Genomic DNA, 21,454 nt, shown 5'->3' on the forward strand with positions numbered 1-21,454 from the left:
ACTCTCAGGGAACGCCCTTTGTGGAAGGAACTCCCTTCCTGATCCCTTAGGACATGCCTGCTCCACAAAAAGAATTTTCTCTTTAAGGAGTTTTAAAGAGTAAATCAAGTGTGGGAAGGTGTATTAAAAGCTTCCTGAGCAATATGGAATCTGTGCATGTTTCACTTGTGCCTTCTTCCCTTTTTCCTCTTCTCTAAATCAAGATGAAAACTACAGGTGGGAGCAAGGGCCCAGAGCCTCTGAAGAATGAAGATGTTGATTTCTCTTAGCATGACATACAGTACACAAGCCATAGGTGCTCTCTAGGCAGCAATAACAAGACCACTCCATTAGAATTCTCTCCACTACAAGGTTTTCAACCCCAGTGGGTATGTTGCTAGATTCTTTGACAGCTTTTTAAGTAAAAATAAAACCAGAAAGCAGACAATCTGTGTTTTGTGGATGTGATGGGAAAGAAGTGTTTAATTAATTGACAAGAATACATTACCAAGACAGCAGCATATGTTTTACATTATCTGTAAATGCTGTAAGGTAAGAGATAATTAATTCATGTTGTGCCTGTTTGGGGGGGGACAACATACTCTTCATCCACAATAATTCAAGGAGAACAGGGTAGGAGGGAAATGTGGTTTCAGAACCTCATAAGAGGCTCAATAATAAAGAATTCAAGTTAATTGCCTTACACAAGGAAGAAGCTGAAGACAGAAAAAAGATCTGTTTTGACCACAACTTCCATTCCTTTTGTTCAAAATATGTTCTGCTTTTGACTTTTAAACTCTTTTCAAGTCTTCATTTTGGGGAGTGAAGAATAAATGACTAAGCACCGTGGTCAAAACCATCAGCTTTAAAAGAAGTTCTTGTCTTTTCCTGAGCAGCATTTCCTCTTTTGTGCAACATTTTCTGCACATTTGCCCAAGGAAACCCAGTATTACACAACCTGTGTCCTCTTCTTGGTCATTACTCCATTAGGGACACTGGAGTGGTGCTCCTGGGCAGGGTAAAGCAGTAAGAAGTGTTTCCTGTGGCTAAAATCTAGGGAGGGATTTGAATTTGTGATGATTTTGGTAGCTTCTTTTTCCAAAGGTTGCAGTTTCCTGATCTGGAACATGGAGATAGTGATATTTAATTCCTTTGTGGATGTCTGCTGCCAAAAGTGCTGCACAGGGCCTGGGTACTTCAGTCCTCATATTTCTTTAAAGTACATTGCAAATGCCTCCTGCAGGGCCAGAGTTGAGGCTGTGAGTGAGGACTGATAGGTGAGACAAATGAGTTGGCAGGGAAGAGGTGATGAAGCAGAAGTGAGCAGGTTATCTCACATCAGTAGAAGTCTTGGTTCTTCACTCACTGGACAACCTTTTGCTATGGATTTGTTTCTGTTATGCTTTTAAATTTGTGTTTTCTGGTCCAGTGCTCTGTTACTCCAGCTTTGAGCCAATACCAAAGGAAATCTTGATTATTGTAGGGGTGAATCTGCACTTTTGCAGTGCAGAGATTCAGTGGGGACAGGAGGAGGTTGGACATTCAACCCTCACTTTGCACTCTGAGAGCTGAGAGCTTCCTGAGGCTTTCTTGCAGCAGTCCTGCACGTTTTCCATTTAATTCCTCCATGACATTTACATTTTACATGTGGTTCCATTTCCATTTAATTCCTCCATTTCCAAAAAGGAAGGAAGAGGGGTTTGTAACAAAGAGCTTTGCTGTCTTAAGCTTAGAATAAGCTTCTAATCCTGCCATGTTTAACCTATCTAAATACTACAGTTAAATCAAAAGGTTCTTTTTCTGATACCCAATATTTCTCATCTTCCCTTTGTCTTGCTTTGCTGTCTCCTCTTGTATCATGGCACTCCCAAGACTTGGCAACTGAAGAATCAGTGCCTTCTGCTCCCATACCAGTATCTGGATCTCTGGTTGAGGTCTTCTTAGCATTTTGTTCACCAAAATGACAATCCTGGCTGAAGTTTTTAGGTGTTCCTGTTTTGCTTTCTTTTTTAATCATAAAAAGGGCTGTTGCAGCGTGCCAGTTGGTTTGAGAGGTTGTACAGCCAGGCAGAACTTGGAAGAAACAGCAGGGAATAACCAATTCATTTACATCAAACAAAACAAAAGCAGCAATAGGTTGTCTGCTTTGGGGATTATGAAATCTTTTTAAGCACTTCAAACAAAGAACAATGAGCACGGGGCAAAGTTGGCAGGCTCCTGGCTGCAGCTGTCAGATCCTGAAAATTAGGGAATCAAATGGTGACACTTAGAAGGCTGGATGGTTCAGTTACAAGTGATCCTAGGTAATATGGGATATTTTGAGCTCCTTACACAATGCATTCTGCCTCTCAGAGTTCAGCACAGGGCCCTGAGAACTCAGACCTTGCCCAGATGTCAGAGCAGAAGGGTATCAGAGCCCTGCTTAGCTACAGTCCTTGAAAGGAAAATGTTTTTATGGCACAGAAAGCTCTCAATTTGTTAGCAGATAGGCAAGTTTTGCATATTTGTTTACATGCTCATCCATGCCTACATGCCCCTGGTAAAATAATATTACAAATGTTTCAGTTCACAAAAAGAGGAACCAGTTTTGGACCATAAATCTTGTCACTTTTCCTTGAAATCCAAATCTATCACAGTTCTCTGGCTCCAGACTAGGAGGATGGATTTTTGAGAGCAGCTATAAAGGACCTGACAACTCCATGGTTTGAGCCAGCACTCAGGGTATATTCTCCTCTCAGTTTGCTGTCTCTTAACTTTTCACTAAGGTTCTAGGTACAGTTATATTCCTGTCTGTCTGTCCTTCCACATGAAACCAGGAGAGTAGCTGGTAGTCAGGCTGGAAGAGGCAAATCTGTTGGATTTTTACAGAAGCCAGAAGCTTTTTGCTGTAAGAAGTTAACCACCATTTAAGCTGGATGTATACAGTGATTCAGACTAATCTGAACTGAGCCATGCTCTTTCAGCACCCACTGGCACCAATAAATCATCTATTTTGTTGATCAGGGCACTTTTGGTGATAAATAAAAATGTTTTTTAATTATAAATACTCGGATTGATCCGATTTATTAGTAAGAGCCACTTTAATACTTCTCTTCCTAAAGGAGATATCCTGCTTCATGCTAATGAAGACTTTTCCTACTGATCTGTCCACTGAGCAAGCTGTAGGCTTTCAGATTAATAGATTGAGGTAATACTGCTCATATCTTTTACAAGTTTGTCCTTCTATGTGTTATTAACTGCACCCAACAGTGGCTGCACTAGCTTAAATTTAGAGTCTTTTAAGAAAAAGACTGAAAATCTGTCATGATCAGGAACTTTGGACAGTCTGTATCTTCTTAATTGATACAGTTAAAAAATGAAAACATCTGTTCCTCAGTTCTTCACAAGGACAGCCAGAGCTAAGATTTTCTGGAATTACTGTGCTTATGCAAACTTGATTAACAAAACTATTTATTTAGAACCTTGTTTAGATTAGGCATTTCAGAAAGTACATTTTTTTACAACTAAAACTTCATTTTCTGTAGTCTTTTGTATGAAAAAAAAATATTTTGACTCCTATAACAGAATCAAACTGATACAGCAATCCAGAAAAATACTGCTTTTAAAGACTTGACTTAAAAGTGAGGGATTAGTCTGAGATTTGTTCTTTCCTGAAAACAAGCTTAGCCATTTTCTCCTTTAATGACAGGCTTGGAATAAGAAACCCTGTGAGAACTTCACGTGGGGAAAAATGTTAGTTTGAAGGAGCTGAAATGATGGGCTTCTGGTGAAAGTGTAGGACTGAGCACAGAGGAGTTGGGTTTTGTCCCAGTTTGTGCACTGAGGCATGTGGGCAGCAAACTCCTGCTCTGTCCTGGAGAGGTGCAGCCTGACAGACTCCCTCTGGTCCTGGAGGAGCCATTTTAATATCCATGATTAGATTTGGTTGTATTGAAGTTTGTCATCATGCTTAATTACTTCCCCAAAGTGTGGTAGAGTTTAAGGTGGTGATCATAATCTCTTTCAGTCTCCTGAAGAAGCACAAAGTACTGGCATTGCTGGGTTCTTTCACTAAAAATGGAACATAATACAGGAAATCTGCTAGGTACCTGAGTGCTGCAGGACATGATATGGGAGATCAAAGTCCTGTTTTCATTCACTCTTTCCTAATCTGGATTCCAGGCTTGTTATGTTGCAGTCAAACCATAAAAATAACCAAGTGAAAAAGCATGAACTTTCTTTGCTTTCATTTGGAGAGTTTTTATATCTCAGGGGGCTCTGACTGGGCTCACAGACATGGATCTCCAGGCTTGTTTACTTGAACTGCTAACTCAGTGCCAGCACTTGGTTCTCATCCAGTCATTTAATCTTTGAAGCTTAAATAAGTATTTGTGTTAAGTTGCTTGAGAAAGAAAAGCTTAGTGGTGGACACAGCCTTGAATGGTGCATCCCTGTGGCACTGACAGATCCCTGGGAACACTGTGGGATGAGACTCCTCAGTTCCTGCACAGGGAGAAGTTGACCTGGTCTATGGGAAAATGCTGCTGCTCACAACTGGATTCCTTATGGTTGGTTAATTGTCCAGCCATATGGCTTTAAAATGTTGTTATTTCATGAATGATTCAAATTATTTAAATCGTGACCTTTAACCCAAGTAAAATGCAGGATTTTACAGATTTTATAGTATTTTAAGGGCCTGATTTTTCAGCTACGTAGATGTGGGAGCTTGAGATGTATAAAGCTTCAGCTAAGGCAAACAAAAGCACTGGCATTTTCCAAGAAGCTCACTTATAATTTTTATATATTTTTAAAAATTTATTTATTACAGAATAATTCTCAGCTTTCAGGCCCAAACCCCCTAATTTTGCCACAAGGTCCCTACAAGCTGCTGTTTTAGGTGGAGTAGAATCTAACAACTCCAGTTCTGAATTTAGTTTCTAAAGAAGGGTTCAGCTAGGGGGACTCTGAGGGGGAAATCTCTGCTGCATTTGGAGCAGATTTGGAAATTCTGCCAAACTGCTGATTGATTTTCTACAGATATCATCAATTGTTTTACCTTGTTTTCTGCAATAAAAGCCATGTGAAAGGTTAGGTGAGGTGAAAGGTTCAAAAGCCAGAGATTTCAAGGGAAGATAGACAGCTGTCTCCTAAAGTGAATAGGTTTTGCTTGTCAAAATGAGCAAGTTGCAGTTCATTTTGGATGTATTTTTTAATTTACAGTCCTGACTTTATCAGCTAATAATAGAACACTGGTGGAATCAGTTCTGTAAAGAACAAGATCCTTTGACTTCCATTGTAGAATACATTATGCTCTGAATATTAAACATTGCAAATACTTTACCTCCCACTCGAGCTATTTCCAAGACTTTAGAATTAGCTAAGAAGTGAAGAGAATAAGAGTTTGCTTTTCATCCTGGACTAAACTGACAGAAAATCGTTCAGATTTGATAGCTGGATGTGGTCACATATTAAGTTTACTCTTTTACATCATTCTTTACTACATTCCACTGGGCAAACAGAATCTCTCAGGAACTGCTCAATCAAGACACCAGACTCTGCTTCCCTGCAATTTTCCTCAGTTAGTTGGAGAGATTTTACTTTTATAACCTCTTGAAAATCACAGAAAGCTTGCTGGTGTCTTAGCAATTAAAAAAAAAATAAATTTTATATTAACTAATAAGATATACTTGAATTTGCTACAAAAAATAATTAGTTCTGGTAATACTATATTGAGTGCTGGTAACAGAGCAAAGCCAAAGCAACTGTGACAGAACTGCCACTGCTGTGCAGAGCTGGGGTTTAGGTGACCTTGTCTATCCTTGTCCTACGTAGTACAGTGTAAAATGGTATTCCAGAGCCACACAGGGTCCAATCTGCATAGAGCACATTGAGTAATTTGTGGGTTTGTTCTTTCACCAAAAACGTTTATAGCTTTTGGCTTTAAAAATAGTTCTGGAGCATAGCAAGAGAGAAGCAGCTTTGGCCTAGATATTGCACAGGATGGCAGATGAACAGGGTTGATTTCATTTTGGGCATTTTGCCCAGGACACTTTTTATAGAACACACAGCTACTCTGGGGGCTCTTAGGCTGTGGTCACATTGAGGTTTTGGATTTATTCTTTAGAAGGGAGAGGTTTAATTTTGCAAAAAAGAAACATTCATGTAAATTTCAGCATGTAAGTTCTTTTATGTTGGGGTTTTCAACTTGTAGCAGTGGTAGAGGGACTCCTGGGGACTGCCTGCTTGATGCTTACTCTGCACATGCTGAACCCCTCCTCACCAAGGCACATTCTGGAGCCTGTTCTTACATCATTTACTCTAATAAATTTGACTCCCATTCAGATCCAGAGTTGGAAAGCATGTTTGAGCTGTGACTGGCATCTGCCTCAGAGCTGTCACCTAAAATAGAACAATAAGAGCTAAACCCTGTTTGACAGATGGAAAACATCAAGGCAAAGAAAAATATTACATGTTTGTTTCAGCACCTGATATTTCATCTGTATTGCAGGCTGAGTACACACAGATGCAGATGTAAATTAGCCCAGGCTGTTGATCTGCAAGGATATCTATTATTTTATTTAGTCTTTAATAAAAATATAAATTCTCCAATACTTTAGGTTTTGAGTGAACCAGATACTGCATTTCTCTGCTTTTATGCAAGGATTCTGCTTTCATTTTCCTGTTTTTAAAAGCATTGCCAGTGGTATCATTTAGGTCTGCAAGAGTCAAGGAAAGAGAACAACAAATAATAATAATTTGATTTAAAAAACCCCAAAAGATAGTCTTTTCCCATGCCCTCTTCCAATTTCTCTGCACTTTGTTATCGTGTCTCTTGGTCTGCAGAGCTCCTCAAGGCTGCACACAGCTGACCTGGTGCTCTGTTACAAGTGCAAATTACCATTCCATCAACTTTTTTATTGTCTGTGATTCTCACATTTTGCAAAGAGTAATTACTTTTCCAACTGTCAAGTGGTGGTGAGCACAACCAGATGATCTCACTATTACAAATGAGCTGGGACAGAAAGCAAGGGAGCTGTTTTTCTTGATCTCAGTGAACAAATGCAGAGCTGAAAATAAATAAGACCCCGGGAATCCTGAATTCCAGTCCTCTGCTCTAAACACTTAATCTCCAGTCTGTGGCACAAACAGGATAAATACATTTTATATAGCAACAGTCTGTGATAAGGCCCTTTCTCCAGTGAAGATAAATGATATTTCTGTTCTCTCTCATTCCAGTTTAAACACTATGTCAATAAGCTCCGGAGCAAGAACACATTTTATAAAAAGAAACGACTGGAAATAGCAGAAATTACAGCTGAGTATGGGATCCTCCAGAGGACAGAAGAGCTCCTGAAACAGCGCCACGAGGCTGTTCAGCAGCAGTTGGTAATACCAGAATGTTCTGCTCCCACAGCCCAGCCTTCCCTTCAACAGCTATAGAATGAGATGTGTTAGATTCTAACATACATCATCCTCAGCTCTCCTGCTGCCGTTATTAAAAGAGTCATTAGAGTATAAAGTTTATTTTTATCTGTTGACTGTGCTAAGCTGCTGTACTTTATGTTCAGCAACTGTCTTGGAGGCAGTCATGACTGTTCTGCAGCTTCTTTTTAGACTGAGGGGCTTGACCCTGCTTTTTAAAGTCAATGGTAAATCTTCAGTAACTCCAGCAAGGCTGGATTCTTAAATTAGTGTTTGGTATCCACATGAGCAGTAAAAGCTTTGCAAATTATCAACAGCAAGTAGGATTCAGGTTACTGCTGCAAAATAGATAGGACTAGTGAATAAAAAAGGAGCAGGCAGGAAGAAAACATTCTAAGCCCTGAATATTTAGAAGAAAATGTGTTTCACAGTCAGGGGAAAATTTAGGAGTGGATAAATGCTTTTCTTTAGGCAGAACAAGTGGAGAAGGATTTCTGCTGCACAGAACTGAAGGCATCCAGGGGATATATATGCACCCTGAGTACAAGGAGGGTCCCTGTTTAGTTCATGAAAATCAACTGCTGCAGTATTTCCTTCTAATAACAATATTTTGGTTGCCAGAATATTTTGCTTTTTTTCTTAATCATCTGCCTTTTTGCTATACATCCATATTTGGTATTTTTAAACATAAAAGCATTTGCCTTCTTAAAGAAAATTGGAAGTGTGAAGATACAGGGAGTAGAGTTTGGAAAGTTGCTCCCATAGCTGCAGTGGGTGAAGCTGCACTGTTTCAACAGGGCATCCATTGCTTCATGAGGCTAATGGAGTTCCTGGAATTGTGGCACCTTGAAGAAGGAATAGTTTGCTTTGTAACAAATTGTGGATGAATAAATCAACTCCTGGCTTTCAGGTTTCAGAAAGCACCCTCCTTACATACTTACTGAGCAAGCATTGTTAATGATCATGACATTAACTTCTTATTAAAGATTATGGGATGTAATACTAGAATTTGGTAGGATGGTTATTAGTGTTACTATAATGAATAAAATATTGATTTAGTTGTGTGTGATATTTGTTTAAAAATAATTAGCTACATCTTCAGATTTAGCATAGGGATTTTACCCACTGAACTTCAGACCCTGACCAAAAGCTCACTTCACTTTGAAGAAGCTTTCTGTTCATTTCAGTGGGCACAGAATGACCAAACAGTGTATTTACAAAATGTTGTTATTATCCTACTGTACAGGCACTAGATAAAAAGTTAATTGTTCTGACAGCTAGATTATTCATCACTTTTAAAATAAATTGATTGCACTATTTACCTGTTCCACTTCCTTACAGTATTTTGGCTCAGGGAAGGAATTTGCTGCTCTTTGATTAATGGACTCAAATTTGGCATTTCTTTTTTGCACATGCAGCAAGCCATTGAAGACAAGAAAGGGATTTCTGGATACAGTTACACCCAGGAGGAGCTGGAAAGAGTATCTGCAGTAAAGAGTGAGGTGGATGAAATGAAAGTCCGGACACTAGATAACATATCTGAAATGGTGATTTTTGCCCTAAACTATTGGATTTCCTCTGTTTGCATACCTGGTTTCTCAGCTTATAAAGCCCAGTTTGGGTTTTTTAGTTTGGGTTCTTACAAAGTATGTTTTTATATGCATAAAAAGTATTTTCAGATAGTGTACATCCACAAAGGTAATCTTGAAAAATTTATTAGAAGATGCCTTTATTTTAATTGATGAAGAAGGGATTTAAAATTCTAAAAAAAAACTAATCCTACAAATAAATCCTACTTGTCTCTCCTTCAGAAACAGAAAGGATACTGAGTCTTGTCTTTATTGGTTTAGTCTTGTGATGTCAGAACTGATTTTATATTTGTTCTTGGGTATTATTTGTAAGAGACAAATGGTTTGAATCTGTACTAGAATCTTTTTCTAAAATGTCTGTAAATCACTGGATTTAAGCAGTTCTTAGAAAGATACTAAGCCTAAGATAATAAGCCTAAGGAGCCAAATATCATGTCTTTTTCTCTGTAACATAATTGTCAATTGTCCTTAGATCCATTGTGTTTTAATTTAACTTCCCACATAGCTACAGAAGCAAGACGGAACTTGAAGTTTGAAAATGCACTAAAAGAGCAAAAAACAAACCAGCATTCTTTGAAACCATCAAGTGGTACAGTTAAAGCAAAATGACTTTCAAATAGAAAGCTGGATGGAATTTGAGTTTCCAGTATAAATATTTTAAAATTAATCTGTTTTAGCATTTTCAAACTGAATTTAACCAATGCAGGGGGGGTTTCGTTTGCTTTCTCAAGGATCTCTTGTCCCTCCTCTCAGTCCACCTCTTTGCACCTCCTTCACTTTCCCCTACTCTTTAAGCTCTTTAGCTTCCTAGCACATGGGCTGTCTTCTGGAACTCTCTCTGATGGTCTCAGTTGAAAAGATGGAAGCAGAATTTGTCTTATTTGTGGCAATGACCCCACTGCAATGTGGGCTCTTTCCTTAGGCCTGAATATGTGTTAGGATGTAGGCTTCATCTTCTCTTCTCTTCTCTTCTCTTCTCTTCTCTTCTCTTCTCTTCTCTTCTCTTCTCTTCTCTTCTCTTCTCTTCTCTCCTCCTCTCTCTTCTCTCCTGCTCTCCTTCTCTCCTCCTCTCCTCCTCTCCTTCTTTCCTCTTCTCCTCTTCTCCTCTTCTCCTCTTCTCCTCTTCTCTCTTCTTTCTCTTCTTTCTCTTCTTTCTCTTCTTTCTCTTCTTTCTCTTCTTTCTCTTCTTTCTCTTCTTTCTCTTCTTTCTCTTCTTTCTCTTCTTTCTCTTCTTTCTCTTCTCTCTCTCCTTTCTCTTCTCTCTCTCCTTTCTCTTCTCTCTCTTCTCTCTTCTCTTTCTCTTCTTTCTCTTCTCTCTTTTCACATTTCTAGTTATATAAATGTATTATTAGTGTCATCTTGTTAACAGACATTGTTTTATCCCTTTTTTAGGTGAAAAAGATGAATGCCATGATAGCAGAGAAGAAGGCAAGCTTAGCTCCAGTTATCAAAGAACTGAGACAGTTACGCCAAAAGTGCCAGGTTAGTGGAAACCCTTCTCTCATTCTGTGTAAATCAAGCCAGAATCACAAATAAGTCTTAATTTACAGCTCTCTGTGGTGTATGTATGTATGCTGTACATAATCAACTCTGAAGGAAAGCTGGAGATAGCAGAATGGGTTAGCAGTGATTTCCAACATTCAAAAGACTGAAATTCATAAAACCCAGACAGTGCAGGTACAAAACCAGGCTGAAAAATTTGTCTGTTCTAAAGAAATCACTACCCCAGGGAAAAAAAATAAAAATCCTTGTGAAAACCATAGTGAAGTTGGGTATTCAGATTGGTTTCAGATCTTTTTCTGCATCTCAGCAATAATGATCTCTTCCAATGCTCTCCTCTTTAAATGGATTGCAGATATTATCTCAGCCAAATACTTGAGTACATTGCTCTGTCCTGTGTTAGTCTGTAGGGATGACAGATCTATCCATTTGTTTTCAAGTTTTTTGGTATACAAACAAAAAAAGACACTCAGGTCACAGCTTGTAATAGTGGGCTCCTTGCTGTAGAAGGAACCAGAGCTGTCCATTTGTCTACCAACTGAATTTCCAGAAAACTTACTTTTGATGGGTCTACTGAAAGTCTCACAAAGCACATCCAGCTCAGGTGTTTGCTGTGCAGCCCACACACTGGGCTGTGGTGTGATCCTGGGGGATGGGGGAGCCTGGCTTCCCCCTGCCCCAGAATCCCCACGTGCCTGCCAGGTTTCTGTGTCCCTGAGTGTGCCAAGAGCTGAGGCTGATGTGTGAGACTGATGAGAACACAGCCTGCCTGAATGTCATCTGTCAGTCAAGTGAAGATTTCATTGACATTTCCTTTCTGTCCCTTTCACATAAGGAATTAACTCAAGAATGGGATGAAAAAAAAATCCAATATGACAGCTGTGCAGCAGGGTTAGAGAGCAACCGTGCTGTGCTGGAACAGGTAAGATTGAGGTTTGTTGGGACATATCAATAACTGCTGGGCAACATGTTCACTGTGCTACAAAATCCTCCCTGCTTTCCCTCTGGGTATGGAAAGTACAAATCCAGTTCAGGTGGAAATGAGTCAGTGGTGATGCACAAGGACACAGATTGTGCCTGAAGCTACTCGGTGGGACATCAGTCCCTCCACCAAGATCCAGCTGTGATTAGCAGGAATTCTGTAAAAGAAGATGCACTGGCCAGAAATCCTGATGACTAATCCTGCTAGATAGTCTCTGTTAGGGAAGAATTTGACTATAAAATAAGAACTAATTTATCAAGACAAATCTTTAGATGCATTTAGCAGATTCATTACGTTAAAACCAATCCAATGGATAATAAATGTAACTGAAACTGATACAAGGATGCTTCATTAGATGTGACTGTTTTGCATACAACAGTTTTAAAAATACAACCACTGAAGTAGCCAGCATCTTGTGTGACTGCAGTCTGTGCCTTGCCTGAACTCTAGCACTTTTAGGAAGGAGGTATCTGAACCACCACAGTCCTTTAAGGTGGGGACAGAGATACCGATAATAGAGTGTTCATATGAATCTGCTTTGTCTCACTAAGTCACCCCCTGTGAATTTGGTCTGGACTTGATTTTTCAAGGCCTTTCAAGGAGTGTATTTCAAAATAATAATTAAAAAGATGTACTTCTGGGTGGATATAGAAATAATTATTTTCCTGCATTAGAAGTACCCTTTGCATGGCTTAATCTGGGCCAAACAAAAGAATCCACAGATGAACCTATTATGAAGTAGATCTTCCACAGGAAATATTTTACAATAGGAATCAAGGCTTTTTTTTTTCTTGGCAGACAAATCTTACTTTCTAACACGTGGTGACAGTCACAACCACTGATTAAGCTGGACATGGCTGGCAGCAAACTCTCACAGTTGAACCACAGAATTCAGTTTTCCAGCTGATAGTCTGAAAATCACACAGTGACAGAGCTTTGGAGTTGACAACTGCTTTGCAACCCGGAGTACATGAATTCCACTTGGATTATTAGGGTTCTTTTATAGGAACCAGTTGGAGACAGGACTAGCCCACTATCTCCATAATCCTCCACATAATTATTGATTGCTAATTAACATACTGTTAACATGTCCATAGCTTCTAACATACATTTTGTGGATGCGTTCCAGGAAACGCTTATTCACAACTGGATTTGGCACTTCAGATGTGCTTAGGAACAAGAGTCTTGGCAGCTCTTATCTGTTAGAAGTCAGTCATATTAATAAACACCTATTAACAGCCATTTAGCATCTCTAACTGTGACTGAAACTGCAAATCTAAAACACTCAATTGTCTCCCCCTTTGCAAGAGACTTCTGTAAAGCCCGAATTATACAAAAATTTAAGAAATTAGCAATCCATTGTTATGTCTGTTTCTATTATGGACTCAACTGGTTTAAATGCAAGACAGGGCACCTCCTGTGGACTTTGAGTTGTGATGTCCTCTGAAATCTCACTCTTGTATGACAGGAAGTGAAGGGACTTCTGGAGGAGTGTGCTCAGGAGGAGAGCAACTACCGCTACATCCACTGCATGAAAAGGGTAAGCTCAGAAGAGAGACCAAATTACTCATTTTGAGATGAAATAGCAATTCTAACTTTTTTTTTTTTTTAACATTCTGTATTTCTTTCCAGAACCTAGAAGTACAGCTGCAGCGTGCTAAAGAAGAAATGAAGGCTTATGTCTCCTCAGACCCACAGGAGAGACGGAAGGCGATTCGGTAAGTGCATGAATGGGTTTCCTTTGTGGTAACTCCAAGGACAGTCATAAACTGAGGCTGGAGTTTGGAATTTTCTCACTGGCCTTTGAACTGGAGGAGTTCACCTGTTAAATTTAGAAACACTATAATAATCTAAAAATAAGCATCTCAAATTCCAGTATATATTGCTGTAAACCTACTGGTTCTCTCAGGCACATCAGAAGATTTTCCCTTCCTGCTGGAGGTTGTAGCCCCCTGGTAGCAGTTTTAATTTGCAGCCCCTGTTGGCACAAGCTCAGAGAAGCTTCAGATGGGTTCTGCAGGAAATGTGGCTCTACCAGAGCACCTCTCACAGAGCAGCCAGGTGCTGCTCTCAAGCTCTGGCCATTTCTTGCAAATCTTCTACACTTCATTCACAACAGGAGAAGAGAACCAGTAGGAGATAAAAGAACAAATTGAATTTCCAAAATCTCTGCCCTCTTAGGGCTTCCAACCTTTCCAAATAATTTCTGGAGTCTTCTGTTGTAGTGGTGGCAATAAGGGAAGCACTGCTGGCTGAGTAGTCAAATGTCATTCATTATCACCTGAGGTAATTTCTTCACACATTGTAGAGTGAAAAAAGGAAGTAGTTGACCACTAAGATTTTATGGGCTCTGGAACAGAGCCATTGACAGGGATAATAGTGATCTGTCAAACTGAGTGAGAAAACTCCAGTTCCCTGAGGGGACAGAGAGATGAAGTCATCTTCCTCCATCAGATCCTGCATGAACCAGAAATTGTCCCAATGCACCTTGTGCTGGAACCAGTGGAGCTGCATCTCCTGTGGTTCTCAAACATGATGTAAAAGTCAGTATGAAATGAAGTGCTCATTAATACCCATCACAGAGACCTTCTGCAAGGATCTGAAGTGTGGAAATGTTTAAACACTGTGTAGGAAACAATGTAGGAAAAACAAAAGTAAGAAAAGAATTAAAACTACTTGGGGTGGGAGAAGGCAAGGAAGAGGAGATGAAATGTGAGTGGAGGCTAAGAAGCCTCTTTCCCTATCTCACAAAATAATGGAAGGCTATGGGAAATAAAAGTTTTATCTAATGTAGGACTGTTAGAGAGCAAAATGAAGGAGGAGGATGAAAAGAGAAGTGGCTGAGAAAAATCTTAGTGATGATGTGAATATTCCTTAGCCTGAAAGGCAAGAGGGCTCAGCAGAGCAGCTGAGAGGAAACCTGGGTCAAGCAGCAGGCACTGCCCATTTATGGCCTGGCAGGGAAGGGGAGGGTCTGAGTTTATTCACAGATGCTCAAGGAAAAAAAATGCTCCAACTGAAATACTTGTGAAATGAACATCCACAATGTGAGTATCCCCACAGAGAAACCATCAAAGCCAAGGCTGGAATTAAGCCTGAGTCCAGCTATGTAATTCCAGGTATGGCAAGGAGAATGTGCAGGGAGCTTTACCACTTTCTCCACTGTCCCTGTTTCACTTGCTAACTGTGGACACCCAAGTTAGGGGAATGAGCAATGACTCTACACATCTTTGACCTTCTGTAAGAGGTTGCAGACCTGGGGCACTTAAATGAATTATCACAAAGTTGAAAAGAGAGATCTTTGCAAAATATAAAATGAGACAATAATATTTTTTTCTAGACATCAGTTTAGAATGTGAATGTATTTTTCAGCAGGCATTGGAATGTAAACGGAGTAAAAATGAACCATAAATAGAACAGTACTTTCCTAACAACGTATTGAACAAAAAATGTCTTAATTCCAACCCTCCTTATTGAATATAAACTCTCAGTTCCCTCAAGTCACTTCTTAGGAATGTGAAGGGTTGGTTTTTTTTTTTCTTTCTCTAAAAATAGAAAGTTGTGTGTTTTTTAATGAAGTTATTAAGTTGCATTCCTTCCAGTCATCATTATAAATAGTAAAGAAAAAACTTAACAAAGAAAGACACCTCATCTTCTGATTGCTTTGAAAACTTTACTTTAAAAATAAAAGCATCTTCCTGAGGCCAGACATGTGTGAACATGTGCTGTGCACCACTGGAAATCAGAAGATTGAGTGTGGCTCTCTCTGCCTTTGCTTTGGTGAGGATTGCTGGGGATCAGCTGTGCAGCACAGCCCCTGGAGCAGCCTCAAGACGGCTCCGATTTGTTCTGGCTACAATTGTCCAAGCCTGTGAGCTGCCAAGATGATCCAGCTTCATTCCTTGCACGTCTGTTCTGCAGGGAGTGTGGCAGGCAGGACCAGGTGGCCAGGGGCCCACATGCTCCAGTTGTAAGCTTGGAGTAGTTTGTAGAAATGGAAGGAGTGTAAGAAACACGATGCCTTGGCTCCACACGGCTGCTCACCGTGCTCTGGCAATCCTTCAGGCTGGAATCACAGAGGCTGATGGTTCTCTCTGGAAATTCTGGCAAGAATTCTTTCTGGATTTTTCTACTTTTCTGAGCAATTTGGGTAGTTCTTTAGATGAGTTATTTTGTATTCTGCCAGCAAACTCAGCCTCTCAGTTTACCCTTTAAATGTGCAATGTAATAATTTATGGGTTTTTTCGAGTGAATCAGTGAAGAGGGTTTTTTATTGTCACATATTAAAAAAACTGGAAAGTAAGTACATAGTAACCTATCTGAGTCCCACTGTTATGCTTCACATATTACGTTGTCAGGTTTCATGTGGCAGAAAGTGATCCAGCCACTTGTTGCAGACAAAGGTGTTCAGCCAAGATTTTTAATAATGGATGTCACCAGTGATGCTTCTAAGCCTCTGGATCACATCACCTCAGTGTGATGGCTGCTTTCTGAAAGAGAGGAATGCATGAGGTTCCACTGCAGTCACTGGGTTGCTCAAACAAGGGGTGAAATACTATTTATTCCTTTCCATTCCTCTCTTCTCCCACTCTTTGTCCCACTGCATTCACAGCCATTAAGGGTTGTGGATTTGTAAGCTCTGACACCTGTATAAATGAGGCAACTGTGGCTCCCAGTATCACTGGGAGAAATGCATTATTAAAAAGGCATCAGGTACATCCTATTGAAATGATCTTGATGTCTCCAAGCTGTAGGGATCAATAATCATGCCTGCTTCAAAAATGGAAGAGATCTCACCCAATATCACTTTTTCCAACTGCACAAGTAAGAGAATCAAAGAAATCTGAACCTGGATGACAAGGGATATATTGTTCAGTGACAAGAAGGTTTCTTCATGCTTATGCTTCTGTCTCACTTATGAACCTCCCAATACTTTCATGATTTGCCACCCTTGCATCATTATTTTGCCCTATTACATAAAATGAAATAAAATCAAACACAATTATTTTATGTTTCCCTTAGGGAGCAGTATACACGCATGATCCTTGAACAAGAAAACCTTGGGAAGGTAAGAATGAAGAGTTTACCTGGGAAAAACATAGCATAATTTTTTCTGGGGGTTATTAACAAAGGCTGTGGTCAGTCTTTTATATAAAGTATCTTGCAGCCTACAAAGAAAATTCCATTACTGCTGGCATTGGTAACTAATACCCCAAAAAGAGATCATACTTTCTCTCCAGGGCTTGATTTCCTGCAGACCATAACATGAGCTGCTTGTAAAAGATAGTCAGACAGCTTAATGTGACAGCACATTCTCTGAAAACCATTTGGGTAAGCAACAGAAATGTGTGAATAACAAACTGTGCCAGCTCAAACTTGATGTTGTATATAAAGCAACCTGTTGAAGACCATAAATATGAAGCCTGTCAGCCTCATCACTGCTGTTAAAGGCCAGGGGATCACTGGCACAGCAGTGTTAAACAAAACCACTTGTCCATTTTTAATCTTGTATGAAGCTCAGGTCAGCACGGATGATCTTGGGCTTACCAATTCACACTAAACATCTCTCTTTTATTAGTTTCCTTTTTATGAGTCAGCCTCTGAGCAATTTTTACAGTCTTGAGCTGCCACTATTAATAATCAGTAGCAGATTTCATCGTAAAACATTAATTTCATGATTATAATACCATGATGGAAACCCATTGCAGCTTGCAACTTGATACTGCAAGAGCTCTCTATGGAAATGAGCTCAGAATTTTAGCATAACTTTTTAAATAGATAAGGCTATAATTGAGACAGTTTTAAAACAGTGAATTATTTGTCAATCTGGACAGAGCAGATAGCTGAGTCCCAGATGTTAATGTGAATGCATTTATCACTTGCAAGGAGAATTATAGAAATCATTGTAATTCCAGGCTGTCTATCTGAGCAATTTTTGTGGTGTAGCACTGTCCAAAACTCTGATGTTTTTGTATTTTTAACAGAAATTACGAGAGAAGCAAAAAGTTGTACGGGAAAGTCATGGGCCAAATATGAAACAAATGAAAATGTGGCAGGATTTTGAGAAGTTAATGGAATGTAAGAGGGAATGTTTTCTGAAACAACAAAATCAAACAGCCATTGGGCAAGTCATTCAGGAAGGAGGCAAAGACAGGCTTGTGTTATGAACTCTTCCTTTGATATCAACACTAAGTAGGAAGACAGTGTGTTGGCTTCCTAAAGGTAACCTCTTACTAAATGTTCTTGGTTTTGTCATTTCTACATAAATTTGTTGTGAATTATTTGGTTTTGGTGGATAAGCAAAGAGAGGAATTCTGTGGAGCTTTTTCTCCATTGTTTTAAGTGACAACACAGTGTGGTTAGGAAGATCTGTTCTGAGAGCTGTGCTGGGGTGAACCTCATTGTAAATCTTTGTTTTATGAGGCTGGGAATGGCATGCATCTGCTGAGAGATCAAAGGGAAAGAAACCCTTCTCCAGGGTCACAGAAAACTTGCGTAATTGCTCTGCTCCTTACTCTCTATCACTAAGGTTACATTTTTGCAAGGCCTGGGACTTGGTATTGTATAATTGTGGCCCTCCTGGCTTGGCCCTCCCCTTCCCTATTGTCTTTATTCATCCAGTGTGACTGGCAAGAATGGAGCTGGTTTTGCTCTGAGCTGCACAGCCCTTGCCTGCACACTCCTGGCCATGCTTTCCTTGCATGGTTGAATTAAAGTGATTGTGCTTCCAGGAGACAGTTCACTGCCACAGCGTCAGGGGTAGGTTCAGAGAACAATTGCTTGGATTCTGAGCTTTTTCCATTATCTTTTGCTGTTGTTTTTAACAAATGTACTTTGCCTGCACATACACCTTCTCATTTTTCTGAGTTGTCCATGTGGTGGTGTAAACTGACTAGAGGTTTTCTCCATTGAGTGAGGCCATTTTGTGCTGTTTTGTCTGTGCTGTGTGGTTCCAGAGTGATGACACTCCCCAGACTGGGTCATCCCAGGGTAGGAGGGTTATTGATGGATGTAAATACAGCACAGTGGCTCTTGCACGAGTCAGGGGGTGCCAGATGGGTAGATGGGCAGCCCTTGCACTCTGGTTTTGACCCGTGAGCCACAGGGGTCACTGTCCTTAACACTGCACTGTGAGACCCAGAGCTGAGCCAGGGCAAGGGGATTGCAGGTGAGGTCTGAGAGGGTCCCTCACATTTCATCAGTTTGGATGAGCACCTCAGCCACAATCCCTGATCAGAAGCAGAGAGATGAGCCTGCAGGACCAGAACTCCTCCTAATCATCTTCAGTCTCTTGGCTTGTTGAATTTCTAGATAGGTTTGGGTTTTGTTTTGGTTTTTTTCCTGCCTGATGCAGAATATCTTTTCAGGACGTTAAAAATAATGTTGCTTTCTTTTGATACCTATCTGTGATATCTTCTGCTGTTTTCTATATCAAGAGAGAGTATGGTAATTATACAGCTCCTAGTTTGCCTTTGCATTAAATATATTTGTTAACAGAACTAAAATAAAATCCAATTACTACATTTTGACTCTATAGTATTCTGGGTTTTTTTACACCTCTTAGGTGGAAGAAGGTGAGTGACAAGTTAGTGACAAGTAGCTTGCTGGGCCATAAGCAAAAGAGGTTTAAATGGGTCATTGATGAAATTTATTTTAGCAGCCTCCCCAAGGGTTTAAAATTGCAGCATATGTGTAAGGAGTGAGTGTCAGATCCATACATTCCCAGGACATCCTCATGGGAGCCCTCCCACACTGAGGAGTAGCTGAAGATGATCTCTCCCAACAGCTGCACAATAATCTTGCCCAGGACAAGGAGGAGCAGGACAAGGAGGAGCTGTTCCTACACACATGAGTGTGGAAGAAAGGCTGAGCTGCAGGACACAGGCACAGGCAGAGATGAGATGAGATGAGATGAGATGAGATGAGATGAGATGAGATGAGATGAGATGAGATGAGATGAGGAGAAGATTCTACACTGCCACCACCTGCTGCCTCCATGAGTTCCTGATGAGGCACTGGAGAGGGAGGACACGTGGACTGGGAAGGGAGAAGCTCAGGAAAAGGAGAAAAGGACACCTGCAGACTATAGAGTGTGAGGACAACCACCTCCAGAGAGACCTGTACACTTTCTCCCTGCTGCCCTGCACCATTATTCCAAACTTCAGCTGCACTGTAGGGCCTGTTGAGCTGAAGAACGTTGTCCTAGTAACATACCTGGGCTTGCAAAGGAGGATTTTGCTGAGTACTCGGCAGTGCTAGAAAGCTAACATAGATAACTAGATGTGAGACATGCTGAAAACGTGGGATAAGCACCAAAAATGGGCATTTAAGTTACGTAGGAATCAGCCTATGGTTCAGAGTCACCAGATATGGCTGGGAGAAAGGGGATTTTGTGGATCTCAAGTCAACACTTGTAACAAAACCCTAAAACTCTTCGAGTAGACCATGTATACAAATCTGAAATACAAGATGAGCCTGTTGCCCAGGAAAAAGCAGTGCTTCTGAAATTCTTAGGAATGATGTAGAGTAAGATTCAGGATATTAATTCTTCTGTTTTTCAATTCAGAGTTAGCCTAAAAATAGTTCATCTTTCTCCCTTGTAAAAACAGTTTATTGCTGGCTAGTCAAAGATGACGTGATTGTTGTTCTGATCTGATCAGTGTTCTGTCATTTGTGCTGCACCAAGAAAGGACACAGATTATACACTACAGCAGCAGCAAAATGGCTTTTTGAGATGAAGCAGAAAACCATAATAACTTTTATGAAAAGAAAATTGGAAAAACCAAAACACAATTTTTAGCTTTTTATGTAAGTGGACATTTAATAAATGCAACTTTAATAGATTCTCTTCACTGGCTTCCTCACCTAGGTCCTGATTGGATGGGAGTGTTCAAAAATCTTTGACTTTCATAGTTACAGCATAGTTACCCAAATCTAGGATTATTTTCTATACCTTTATGCACACAGATAGTCCTGCTAACACAGTCATACACATAGAGCTGCCCACAATCATAGAAATTGGGCCCTGCTATCATATTATGTTTAAATATACTGATTTCCTGAACTTAATTCTTGACAAGAACTTTCCTACAGTAAAAGGCTGTAGAAGTATTCTACAGCCACAGTTCTGCAGGAGTATTTAGCAACAGCTCAGTGGTTCAGTGCCTAGAAAATGTCCTGCAATGAGGATGTTCTGATCAGTAAGCACAGACAGGACACTCCCCAGTCAGCAATATGAAACCTGTTCTCTGGGTGACTTGTTGGTTGAGGAACTGAAGTTCAGAGCTGCTCCTCCTCAGAGCACCATCTCATGCCTGACTCAGAGGGCCCTGCTGACTACCTGGGGGCTGTCCTCAGCACAACCATTTGGCAGGATCAGCCCTGTTCCTAAATCACCACTCTGGCCATGTTTGGCCTGCAGCCTGCAGCCAGCTTCCAGTGAAGGCAGACAGACATCTGATTGAAAGACCAGAGACTGAAGTGCTGTCACCCAAAAGCTGTCCCCTTGGGAGGAAGGTCGTGACACATTGACACAGTGGAGTGTGGTAAGCTGTTCCCCTGTCATTTTGTCTGCAGATGAGGAGGGAGCTGATGCTTGCAGATCTGGTTTCTCTCCTTGGCCTTGTATTTGCTCAGACTTAAGTGAAAAAAAAAAAAAAAAGAAGAAAAGAACTCACTCTGAATGTGTGCCCCGTGTTATCATTGGTAGCAGAAGGTTTCCTCCTGAAGGAACACTTATTAACTCTTCAGCTGCTTTTCTCTGCTGCAATCTGGAATGGAAACAGAATTGAACTTTTCATGGACAGCGTTCCAGTGAGGAAGTATTACAGAATCAACAATTTTATCACAAGGTACCACCTGTCTGGGCAACACCCAGTTGGGTAGTTGTTTTCTAACAATCAGAATTTGACCTATTTCCAACTTGTTTAAGAGAGTTCTTTGATTTCTCAGCATGAATTTAAAATAGGGTCCCTGAATGCTCTGCTTCTGGACTTAGTTCCAC

At 40.3% G+C, this 21,454-nt stretch overlaps 1 protein-coding gene across 1 annotated transcript in view; it reads left to right on the forward strand.

Annotated features, from left to right (window-relative positions):
- Nucleotides 1-18,971, forward strand: part of IFT81 (intraflagellar transport 81) — a 37,436-nt gene extending 18,465 nt beyond the window's left edge. Inside the window, exons 12-19 of the mRNA XM_030460447.1 lie at nucleotides 7,195-7,344; nucleotides 8,799-8,927; nucleotides 10,362-10,451; nucleotides 11,305-11,391; nucleotides 12,920-12,991; nucleotides 13,084-13,169; nucleotides 16,474-16,519; nucleotides 17,436-18,971. Coding sequence (XP_030316307.1) covers nucleotides 7,195-7,344; nucleotides 8,799-8,927; nucleotides 10,362-10,451; nucleotides 11,305-11,391; nucleotides 12,920-12,991; nucleotides 13,084-13,169; nucleotides 16,474-16,519; nucleotides 17,436-17,618 — 843 coding nt within the window. The 3' untranslated portion in view covers nucleotides 17,619-18,971. The remainder of the gene's footprint in view (nucleotides 1-7,194; nucleotides 7,345-8,798; nucleotides 8,928-10,361; nucleotides 10,452-11,304; nucleotides 11,392-12,919; nucleotides 12,992-13,083; nucleotides 13,170-16,473; nucleotides 16,520-17,435) is intronic.
- The last annotated feature ends 2,483 nt before the right edge of the window (nucleotides 18,972-21,454 follow it).

The sequence above is a fragment of the Calypte anna genome, chromosome 15, assembly GCF_003957555.1.
Source record: "Calypte anna isolate BGI_N300 chromosome 15, bCalAnn1_v1.p, whole genome shotgun sequence".
NCBI lineage: Eukaryota > Metazoa > Chordata > Aves > Apodiformes > Trochilidae > Calypte > Calypte anna.